Source organism: Eptesicus fuscus, chromosome 5 (genome assembly GCF_027574615.1).
Source record: "Eptesicus fuscus isolate TK198812 chromosome 5, DD_ASM_mEF_20220401, whole genome shotgun sequence".
Classification (NCBI taxonomy): Eukaryota; Metazoa; Chordata; class Mammalia; order Chiroptera; family Vespertilionidae; genus Eptesicus; species Eptesicus fuscus.
This window is the reverse complement of record NC_072477.1, coordinates 63,894,475-63,906,816: the sequence shown is the minus strand read 5'-3', so window position 1 is coordinate 63,906,816 and position 12,342 is coordinate 63,894,475. Positions and strand designations below refer to the sequence as shown.

Sequence of the window (12,342 nt, the reverse complement as noted above, 5' to 3'; positions counted from 1 at the left end):
GGGGGGGTCCTTGCCGTCCTGGCGGTGCCCTGCCTTCCTGTGACGGTGCCTTCCCATTTTGCAGGATCCATTTTGAAAAACCAGGAGGACACTTTTGCTGCTGAGCTGCACCGCCTCAAGCAGCAGCCGCTCTTCAGCCTGGTGGACTTTGAGCAGGTGGTGGATCGTATTCGGAGCACTGTGGCTGAGGTTTGTCTTTCATCGTCTGTTTTCTTAGGAAGAGAGTGGATTAATTTCCCCAGGAATTGAAGACTTGACTTTTGCTTCTTCTTAATGTGGTGAGAACTTAGCTTGGAGGGAATTGTTTGACAGAGTTGAAGGGCAAGAAGTAGAAAATGAAAGGATTCTCTCTGTTCTTCAGAGTGGAGGCGGAGCGGCCTTCGCCTTTCGCACCTGGCAGGAGTTTCCTAGTGAGTTAATCAGCTCGTTGAATGAAGGGAGGTCTTGGTTTCATTTCAGAGTCAGCATTTTGAATCTGTCTGTATACGGTAGTTGGCAATAACTCCAAGGAATTGATGGATTCTGAGTAAATGTAGTGCCTTACTATGTTTTATAATGGCTTTATTGCTTATTCTGCCATTTGTGGATATGATACTCCTGAGAAAGACAGAACAGGTATAATTTTTCATTCCTGTGAATTAAAACAGCACTCAGGAAGCTCACTTGCCTGGTGTTGCACAGTAAATAACAAAGGTGAGGTCAGACATAGGTCTTCTGACCCCTACCTAGGTCATTGTTCATATGTGAATCGTGCTTCATCCATGAACTTAAATTATGACCAATAATTTTTCAGATGGGCATATGTTCTGTCCTTAGGATAAAATTTGGCTCACAGGTGTGTGATAGTGTGAAATGAAATCTCCAATTAGTCCACTGGGTTGATGACTGTGTTAGTGGTTTCCACCTCTAGCTGCGCGTAGAATCCCTGTGGAGATGTTAAAGCTTACTTGCACCATGTCCTTTCCTCAGAGTTTCTGATTTGTAAGTCAGGAGGGCGTAGGTACTTGTATTTATACCAACCAACCAATAAACTACCCCCTGCGGGTTATTTTGAAGCAGAGCCAATGCACTAGGGTCAGTGTCCAGAACCTGAGGAAGCTTAGCATCAGGGCCCTCACATTGGAAGCCCAGTAATCTGTCACAAACTGTCATCTTTTTTGGTCACTGCCTCAAAAATTCCTAGGGGAGGAGGAACCAAGATGGCGGCAAAGGTAAACAACTAAACTGCTGCCTCGCACAATAATTTCAAAACTACAACTAAAAGACAAAACGTCTACCACCCAGAACCATGGGAAAGCTGGCTGAGTGAATGATTTACAACTAAGAAGGAAAGAGAAAGGAGCACAAATGCTGAAAAGCTGAGGTACGGAGGCGCGTGAATTGGGCTGGTGGCGGACGACTGGGCACACAGCTTTTCTTCAACCCAAAGGGAGACAAACTCCCGATCACTCTGAAATCCAGTTTCTGGGGACACGCGGGGGACCCAGACACCTACGGGGAGAAGCTGGACTGTCGGCCATCGGGTCAGAAAGTGAGAGTGACTTTTTTGCAGAGGTGCGCCCAGCAATCAGTGTTTACTGTGCTGGAGCGCAGGACGCAGGGACTTGGAAATGTGGAAAGGCAGAGACGGCTGACGGCAGCCATCGCCGTTTGCCACGCCCTAGCCTAGTGACACCCTGAGACGCCGCCCCACACATTCTACAAACCTGCCCAGGCTCCACACAGCAGCTTTTGCATATAAATGGCCTGTTCTGTGGAAGCTTAACCAAATAAACTGCAGCTCCAGTCAGACTGCTCCAAAACTGCCAAAGCCCAAGCAAAAAGGAGAAAACTGTAGTTCTTGCTGTAGCACCTGCTGGGTCTTCAGACAGTAGCTGACCTGCACCCCATTGGAGATCCAGAAACTAGGGTATCTAGTGGTCAGTGTGAGACGACACCAGATTTCAACCACTCTCATAAGGGACACATTCAAGAGGCAGACTCAGTGAGCACCAGAGCCCTACTGGAACAAGTCCTGCCCCATAAACATGTCTCCAGCACAGCAATTCTTCCATTATAGACACAGCGGATCCTCACAGCCAATTGGCCTGGAGGTCAATTCTTCCCAGTGACACCAACAACAATCAAGAATTAACTACAACAAAGCTGTACACACAGTCCACAAAGGGGTGCACCAAGAGTGTCCACCTCAGGTAACTGGGAGGCTGACGCGTTGAACCAATAGGACACCTAGTACACAACGCTACCCTACCAACTCAGGGAAGCAGCGAAAATGCGGAGACAAGGAAACAGATCACAAATGAAAGAAGTGGAGGAGAACAAACGACTGGACATAGAGTTCAAAACCATGGTTATGAGGTTTTTCAAGAATTTCCTGGAAAAGGCCAATAAATTTAATGAGACCCTCGAGGATATGAAAAAGGACCAACTAGAAATTAAACATACACTGACTGAAATAAAAAATATTATACAGAGACCAAACAGCAACGCAAGAATCAAGTCAAAGATTTGGAATACAAAGAGGCAAAGGACACTCCTCCAGAGAAGCAAGAAGAGAAGAGAATTCAGAAAGTTGAAGATAGTGTAAGAAGCCTCTAGGACAACTTCAAGTGTACCAACATCAGAATTATGGGTGTGCCAGAAGAAGAGAGAGAGGAAGATACTGAAAACCTATTTGAAGAAATAATGACTGAAAACTTCCCCCACCTGATGAAAGAGACAAGTCCAGGAAGCACACAGAACCCCAAACAAAAGGAATTCAAAGAGGACCACACCAAGACACATCATAATTAAAATGCCAAGGGCAAAAGACAAAGAGAGAATCTTACAAGCAGCAAGAGAAAAACAGTTAGTTACCTACAAGGGAGCACCCATATGATTATCAGCTGATTTCTCAACAGAAACTATGCAGGCCAGACGGGAGTGGCAAGAAATATTCAAAGTGATGAATAGCAAGATCCTACAACCAAGATTACTCTACCCAGCAAAGCTATCATTCAGAATTGAAGGTCAGATAAAGAGCTTCACAGATAAGAAAAAGCTAAAGGAGTTCATCACCACCAAACCAGTATTATATGAAATGCTGAAAGATATTCTTTAAAAAGAGGAAAAAGAAGAAAAAAGTAAAGATAAAAATTATGAACAACAATTACATATCTATCAACAAGTGAATCTAAAAGTCAAGTGAATTAAAAATCTGATGAACAGAATAAACTGGTGAATATGATAGAATCAGGGGCATAGAATGGGAGTGGACTGATAATTCTCAGGGGAAAGGGGTGTCTCTGTGGCGGGTACGGGAAGAGACTGGACAAAAAACATACACCTATGGATGAGGACAGCGGCGGGGAGGTAAGGGAAGAGGGTGGGGTTGGGAACCAGGTGGAGGGGAGATATGGGGGGAAAAAAGGAGAAACAATTGTAATAATCTGAACAATAAAGATTTATTAAATTAAAAAAAAACAACCTAGGGGTTGAAGACAGTTGTGTTATAAACATAGAATTTAGACATTAAAGTGGCTTTGAAGTATCACTTGATTTGATTCTTTATGGGCAAGTAAGTATCTGAATTATCTAGAATACACTTGCTGTCGCTTCCTGGCCTTTTGGCTGAGATCAAGTGTAGAGTACACTTTCCTGCCCTTTCCAACTCTCAATACACTCCTCTGTCTATAGCCAGGACAGTGCTTGTCTAAGGGGCTGGTGTCTTCAGTTCCTTTCATCTGTTTTATTGAATCTATTTCTGTTCTTTTATCATTTTTGTGATAACTCTTTGGAAAATATAATTAATGAAGGAAAGTAAAATTTTCTTGAGTGAATAACATAAGGTTTCAGTTTTTTTTCTGGTGAAATTTTGAAATGCACATATTGCTAGAAATAATATTTCCAGTTTGTAAAAATGATAGACCAAAAAAATTGAATCTCAAAACTCCTTGAAGTGTTTCAGAATTGTACCTAATTGACTTTTTTTGAAAGGTATTATTGTAACAATAACAACAGCTTATAGTAATGAAAAGAAATACAGTGTATCCAGAGGGAAAAGGGGGAGTGTCTTGCAAATACATATACTCATCCCTTCTTGGATCTTTTCTTATCTTTTTTCTTTTTTTTTTTTTGTTAATCCTCATCTGAGGATATTTTTTCCACTGATTTTTAGGGAGAGTGGAAGAGAGAGGGAAAGAGAGAAACAACGATGTGAGAGAAACACATCGGTTGGTTGCCTCCAATCAGGGCCAGGGCCTGAGGAGCCTGCAACCAGGGTACGTGCCGTTTACCAGAATCGAACCCAGGGCCCTTTGGTCCACAGGCCGATGCTCTATCCACTGAGAAAACTGGCTAGGGCTCTTCTATTTTTAATATTTGTTTCCTAAGAAATATATATATATAAGTTAAATGTTACTTTGACTTTGTCCCACAAGTTTTTGGCCTATGTTGTATTTTCATTATCATTCTGAATAATTTTAAATTTTCTTTATGATTTTCTTTTTAACCCAAGGGATTTACTAAGTTTTATTTTTATTGCACTATAGTTGGAGAATATAGACTGTATATTAGTCCTTTGGAATTTATTGAGGCTTCCTTATGGACTATTAGCAGGTCTGTTTTGTGTTTTTAATTGCTCTTATCTGCCCAGAGAGTGTATATTCTGTGCTGAGTCTAGAACTCTATGCATGTCCTAATTCCTCATTTTCAGGTTAAATGTTAAGCATGCGTGTATTTATAAGGAATATACATTTATTGTTTTTTGATATATATATAATGTCCTCTTTATCACAAACTTATATGTATATAGTATATTTTCACTTGAATTCTATTTTATTAGTTATTAAGATCACTATCCAGTTTTATTTCCAGTCATATTTATGCCTTCTTCCATCCTTTATTTTCAACCTTCCTGTGTGCTTTATCCCACCCTTCTTACCCTCCCTCTCCCAGGCAACCACTGATCTGTCACATAACCTAGCGGTCGCCAACCGGTGGTCCACAGACCACTGGTGGTCCATGCGGTTCAAAAGGTTGGATTTGTACAAAACTGTGTTTTACATTAATTTTCATTGTAATGAAATTTTGTCCCTGTTTTGTTGGTTCTTTTCACAGCATCTCTGGAAGCTGATGGTAGAAGAGTCAGATTTACTGGGTCAGCTGAAGGTAATAGCTTAGCTGTCCTATTCACTCTTAAAATGATGCTGGTGGGCAGTGACTTCATTTCCTAGCCTCTGCTGAGAGTGCTGATTGCTTGTACCCAGATTTCTAGATGGCCTGACATGTCCTCGGCCAAGTGGGCCAACTCCATCTACTGCTACAAATGAACTACAGTACAAAACGTTAGGTGTTAAGTTTCTCCTGGCATAACATAACTGTGTTTTTACTGAGTGATACCAAAGACACACCAGACATTCTGCCCTGAGGGATTGCTAAATATGCCCCTTTGAAATGCCAAAAGCCTATATCCTTTTGTACGTTAGCTCAAACTGATGAAATCTGGAAATTATCTGTGTAATTCCAGTATGACAGTGAGGAGCTCAGGGCCCTGCTGGATTACCAAATTATAAATTGAAATTCTTTTTTGCAGATCATTAAAGACTTTTACCTTCTTGGACGTGGAGAACTGTTTCAGGCCTTCATTGACACAGCTCAACACATGTTAAAAACACCACCCACTGCAGTCACGGAACATGGTAATTGCCCTGGGGCCTGAGAATGACCAGCTGCCTGAAGTTGTAGGGTGTTTCGTGGCTGCTGTCGAACCGTTTTGGCTGCTCCACGTCAGAGCAGACTGGCGAGTTACAAAGATGCAAGGCCTTTCAGGTAGGCTTCCACCCAGGTCACTGGGAGCAGCCTCTTGCCTTGTGACCATTTCTGGAAGAGTTGGTTCAGGCCTTCAAACCAGGTATTTTATCTCATTAGACTATAGCCACATATTCCTATGGGACATAGGGACATATTGGAACTTATTGCCACTTACTGTATTAGAATTCTTTAGGTTGTAATGATGGAAACCTAACCTGAACTAACTTAGGTAGAAAGGGAGAACACATTTGCTATTATATCTGTAACTCCAGGGAGGTAGGGAGGTAGGGTATAGCTGGGCCTCAGAACAACTGATGTTAGCGGCTTGAATTCTGCTAAGATTCTGTCTGTCTTACCATGTCTTCTCTGTGCCCCTTGATGGCCTTACATTTCCATCTGGAAACATGGCCATTAGCAGATCCTAGGAACATGCCTCACAATGTCTACTGGAGGAGCCAAATCTGATCTCTTTGGTAGCAAAATAAAAAATCCCGAGGAAGTTTTTTGATGAGCCCAGCCCAGATGATATACCTATCCCTGGAACAGAGAGGTCAGACATCAAGATGTGCCTTCCTCAGTAAAGTGTTTATCTTTGACCAATGGGGATGATCACTATTCCCATTCAGATTACATGAGGGAAGTTAGGTGAGGATCAGAGTAAAAAAGAAACTGGGCGGACAGAGTTACTATTTTTTTCTAGCTCTATAAAACAATAGATGTCCACTACACTTACATAGGACTTTTTTTGGTTGCAAATATCAGAAAACCCAATTCAAACTCACTTAAACAAAGGAGGGGGGTGGGAATAATTTATTGATTCTTATGACTGAAAAGGTCAGAAGTATGAGGGCTTTAGGCAGAGTTTGAGCCAATGGCTCATATGACACTTTCAGGACTTAGTATCGTCCCATCTTTACCTCTGCCTTTCTTCTCAGACAGGCCTGTTCCGAATGGTGGCAGGATGGCCTCCAACGAACACACACACACACACACACAGCTGTACTCATTCAGCATCTGAAAGCCTCTTAATTGGCCTGGCTTGGGTCACGTTCAGACCCCTAAACAAAATAGTGTATCAAGGTAGAGTATCATATTCCATTTGATCATGCCGGAGTCACCTGCCGACCCTAGGATCAGGTATTGTCAACCCCCCACTGGAACTACATGGATTACACTGGGCAGGGTGATTCTCCACGGAAAATCAGAATGCTGTTACCAGCAAGAGGAGGAGGAATGCATGCTCGTCAGGCAAAAGCAACCGGCGTCTATTGCGTCCTCCTGTTGGTTTTCGGCAGGCTGGGGAGAGGTGGAAGGCAGGAGTCTGGGTTTGTCATGTAGCCAAGCACTCGTGTCAGCCCGTGTTCTTTCTTGCAGACGTGAACGTGGCCTTCCAGCAGTCAGCACACAAGGTGTTGCTGGACGATGACAACCTTCTCCCTCTGCTGCACTTGACGATTGAGTACCATGGGAAGGAGCACAAAGGTTTGCCATTCTTTCTTACATCTTTCTGTTCCTGCTGTTCACCATCTGTTCTGCTGTCTCTGCTTCCCTCTCCCTCCCCAGAAGCCATAGCATTTTGGGCCTTAGAAACCAGCTAGTTCACGTTTTATAAAAACCTCCTAAGAGAACTTCACACACACAGTTCCCTGCCTCTGCAAGTCCCCTTGGTGCTTCTGACACTGCGGGCTGAGGGAGCACGCATTTCCTGATGCTGCTCACATTGATGCTCTGGTTCTAGATGAGCAGAGTCTAACCTCGACATCCTTCCTCCTCTCCTTGACAGACGCTGCTCAGGCCAGGGAAGGGCCTCCCCGGGAGACCTCTCCTCGGGAAGCCCCTGCATCGGGCTGGGCAGCCCTAGGTCTTTCCTACAAAGTGCAGTGGCCACTGCACATTCTCTTCACGCCTGCTGTCCTGGAAAAGTACGTATTTCCAAGTTTCTCACAGGTAATGAAGACCCACCTTACTTCCAAGGGAAGAAAGCAGGAACAGAATTGGTGGGAGAACAGTAGCTACCCTGTAACCAGAGATTTCAAACTCGGATGCCTTGAGGGGCTGCACAGAAAACAATCAGGGAAGCCACTGACCTGAGACAGTGGGGAGTGGTGGGGACTGGAATGAACAAGAGGGTCAAACCCTTACAACTGAAAGGTTCACGTGTGTTTTTGATGCCAAAACAAGCAGTTTGACCCCTGGGACACGCAGTCCCTGCCCCACCTGAGCCTGGCCCTGGGTAATCCCTGAGGCTGACCCAGTGCCTCCCTGACTTCTGTGACTGTTTATTTACTGGGAAGACTTTCTAAGCTCAAGCGTTTGCTGTGGACTTTAGCCACGGGAGATCACCTCCTTATCCCCAGGGAGAGGCAGTGGGGCCAGCCCAGCTCGCTGGGGGTGGAGTGAAGGAGCCACTCCAGGTGGTGAGACCCTTGGATCCGCCTGGTCTTTACCCTGAGAGCCTGCCACGTGCTGTTGCTCGGCCCCGTCAGGACCTAATGTCCCTGAACCTGCGGGAGGCTAGAGCTCTAGAGAAAGCAGGCGGGAGGAGCATACTTGACTGGGGTGGCCTCTGAAGTCATCCTCCAGCCATTTCAGGAACGTCCCAAATCCTGTGGCAGGTGCTGCCCCTGGCCCCTGGCCTGGCTGGAGGATGGATGTGGTCATGTCAGGCTGGGGGAATGGAGACGGGAAACAAATGAACAACGGGGCCTCTCTCATTCCTCCCTCTTCCTGTTCACAACCCCTTTACTTTTGGGTAGGGAAGCTTAGAGTGAGAGATTAGGCATAAACTGGAAAGGATAAGGCTTGTTCGGGGGTGGGGGGGTGGGGGCGGATTCTGTGGCAGGTTCAGAGCCCACAGCCCCACAGTCCGCTCACCTCCTCACTTGATATGCCCTTAAAGAAATCAAACTCAGAGGTATTTTTAAACATTTTATTATGAAAATTTCCTATGAACTATAGTGAACTCCCATGCACGCATATCCAGCTTCAGTAACCATCAACATTATGGGACTTACTTTGTTTTGTTTTGTTTTGCTGGAGCCTGTAAAGCAATCCCAGACATGTCATTCACTGTCATTATGCAATTCAAAAGACATGTTTGTAAGCACAACCACAATGCCATTATCATGCCCAATAAAATTAATTCTTTATTGTCTGATATCCAGTCCACATTGAAATTCCAATTATCTAAAAAATGTTTTCTATGGTTGGGTTTACTCAAATCAGAATCCAAACAAGGTGAACTATTTTTAATGTTGTTCCACTAGAAATAGTTTTTTAAAAAACCAAATGTAATTGGATTGTCTTCTGCATGCCCACCTAGAATAGGTAAATACACGCAGTTCCACCAGGAGTCACTGCTCATCCCATGTGTCTTCTCCGTACAGGGTTCAGCATTAGGCAGCTAGCCCCTGAGCTTGCTGCAGGGGGTCTCAGTGAGGGGAGCCCTCGATTTATCTTCTCTTTGGGCTTTAGGGACAGAGAATCATATTAACCAAAATCCTTGGTTCCTAACATATTCTTATGGGTTCTTGACAGACCCTCTTTTCTTCCTTCTTACACACACTCTCACACATACACTCACACACACACACACACACACACTCACACACACGCTCACACACACACACACACACGCTCACACACACACACACACACACATGCACACACACATGCTCACACACACACTCTCACACATGCACACACACACACTCACACACACACGCTCACACACACGCTCACACACACACACGCTCACACACACACACACACACTCTCATGCACGTCATAAAACCACTTCCCAGCACAAAAACTAGAACACTGACAGTAATTTCCATCTACCTATGTGGTCCTTCCCAGTCCTGCCCTCTTGCCTCCCACATCCCAAAGCGACCACTATCCTAAATTCCATGTTTTCTATCATATATATATGTTTAGTTTTATAAATATATATCCTACCTAATAATAGAGTAATATGCAAATTGACCATACCTTCGCTACACCCACCAGCCACGCCCACCAGGAAACCGTGGCAGGGATGCTGAGGTGCGGCCGAGCCCAAGGCCCGAGGCTTTCTCGGCCTTGGGCACCAGCGGGGAGCCTGTACGGATTGCAGGCAACCACCGGGGGTCGGCTCCTGCGATCTGTAGCAGGGAGGCTGGGTGCAGCCGAGCCCAAGGCTGCCACCCGGGGCCAAGCCCGGACCCTGAAAGAAGGCAGAAGGCGGTGGCCACAGCCAAGGCCTGGGTCCCCGGTGCCGGTAGAAAACTGGTGCAGGCAGCCAGGTGAATGAAGGTCTATTGCACGAATCTTCGTGCAAATGGGCTACTAGTATATATATATATTCCCCCAAAGGATATACTTTTTTCTATGTAGTTATTTTAAACACTATAAAAAAGGGTATAAGACTATCTGTTACCTTTTTATTCAAAATGATATTACTGGGAGTCGTTTTGTTGTGTTGTACAGCTGAGATTCACTTTATGGCTATGTTACAGTCCATCAAATCAATCATTTTATTTGTCCCCATCTCTAGCCATTCTTACTTCCTTTTTGTATTTTGGGGAGGGGCGGGTGGCACCAAGTGCTGGGGCCTATCATGGATGGGGCGGGGGGGGGTGAAGTTTTGATCCTGCATTGCCTGATGTTCCTGCCCCAGGTACAACGTGGTTTTCAAGTACTTACTGAGTGTGCGCCGGGTGCAAGCGGAACTGCAGCACTGCTGGGCCCTGCAGATGCAGCGCAAGCACCTCAAATCCAACCAGACCGACGCGGTCAAGTGGCGCCTGAGAAATCACATGGCATTCCTGGTGGATAATCTTCAGTATTACCTCCAGGTCTGTGCTGACGGGGGAGTAGAAGGAAGGGGTACAAAGAGAAGTCCAGGATGTTGGCAGGAGTTTTGTGAAACACTGGGGTTTGAGAAAATTCACGATTTTATCAATAGCCATGTTTCTTGGGGGCGTTTTTGAGGAAAGTGAAAATAAATGAAGGGAAAAGAGGGGTTAGGGTCCTTATTGTTGACCTGGCCCTTATTTTTAGTTTGCTGTGACTTCTGGAATGCTGTAGGACATAACCAAGTCAGTCAGTGGAGGGGATGTGGCATGAGGGGATTGGGCTGGGGCAGGCGGTCGGGTGGGGAATCTGCCAAGACTGGAGGCTGAAGAATTAGGCAAATAACTTTCGACAAGGCTAGGTCTCTAAGGGTGTCTTTGGTCAGCCTTAAAGTGGCTTAGATAGAGAACGATGAGTGGGGCAAAGAACTTCTGTGTCTTCCTGTCAGGCATCTTATGTCCTTGAGAGCGCAGAATATGCAAGCTGCTATAATTATTTGTGTAACTGTCTACCAGGTAGATGTGCTGGAGTCTCAGTTCTCACAGCTGCTTCATCAAATCAATTCTACCCGAGACTTTGAAAGCATCCGATTGGCTCACGACCACTTCCTGAGCAATTTGCTGGCTCAGTCCTTTATCTTGTTGAAACCTGTAAGTAGGACTGATTAGTTTTCTCAGACTGCTTCTAGCTTGACTGTTTCCTTAGCCACTTTGAGTTGCCAGGATATGAAACTATCATTAAGTAACTGTTTACCCTCCATTTTTAAACATTTTTAACAACTTATAAAGCAAAACGAAAGGGAATGTTAAAAGGGAACTTAAATGTCTTTGCATCTCTGAAATATATCATAGGATGTGGTGAGCAGCTATATACAGATGACAAAATATGGGTTTAACCCTCAGAAGGAAGAATTTCAAGAAATGTAAAAAACCTTTCTGACACCACAGAAAGACCAACAAAAAGCATATAGAATTTACTTTTCTAGTATTGACTTCTTTTTAGAGAGAGGGGAGAAGGAGGAGAGAGAGAGGTGAACACTGATTTGTTGTTCCACTTATTTATGCATTCACTGGCTGATTCTTGTATGTGCCTTGACCAGGACTTGAACCTGCAACCTTGGTATGTCAGGACGATGCTCTAACCAACTGAGCCACTGGGCCAAGGCTAGAAATCTTTTGGAGAAGGATAAATCAGTGTTTGAAAGTTGTTTTCACAGTCAACTGGAGTAGTGAGTGTCTCCCTCTCCATGTATGTGTGTGTATATATGTACATACACATATGTATGTATGTATGTCTCCTTCAGGGAAGTTATTCTCAACTTTGGATCCACATGGGAATCATCTGGGAGCTTGAAAAAATGAGGGCCCAGAGCACTTAAATTAGAGTCCCTGGAGTGGGACCCAGGTACCAGTATTTATTTTTAAAATATATTTTTATTGATTTCAGAGAGGAAGGGAGAGAGAGATAGAAACATCAATGATGAGAATCATTGATGGGCTGCTTCCTGCATGCCCCCCCACCTCCTCCACTCCCCCCCGAGGACTGAGTCCACAACCAGGGCATGTGCCCTGACTGGGAATCAAAGTGTGATCTGGTTCATAGGTCGATGCTCAACCACTGAGCCACGCCGGACAGGCAGTACAAATATTTTTTTAAAGCTCACAAGCTGATTCTAATTCCAGGATAAAAAAAAAAAAGATTGAAATGACCCTTTGTAGG

At 44.7% G+C, this 12,342-nt stretch overlaps 1 protein-coding gene across 1 annotated transcript in view; it reads left to right on the top strand.

The window, feature by feature from the left end:
* TUBGCP4 (tubulin gamma complex associated protein 4) overlaps nt 1-12,342 on the top strand; it is a 50,698-nt gene that overhangs the window by 34,763 nt on the left and 3,593 nt on the right. Inside the window, exons 9-15 of the mRNA XM_054716296.1 lie at nt 65-189; nt 5,098-5,148; nt 5,573-5,678; nt 7,165-7,272; nt 7,574-7,712; nt 10,448-10,625; nt 11,139-11,273. Of these exons, the coding sequence (XP_054572271.1) occupies nt 65-189; nt 5,098-5,148; nt 5,573-5,678; nt 7,165-7,272; nt 7,574-7,712; nt 10,448-10,625; nt 11,139-11,273 (842 nt within the window). The remainder of the gene's footprint in view (nt 1-64; nt 190-5,097; nt 5,149-5,572; nt 5,679-7,164; nt 7,273-7,573; nt 7,713-10,447; nt 10,626-11,138; nt 11,274-12,342) is intronic.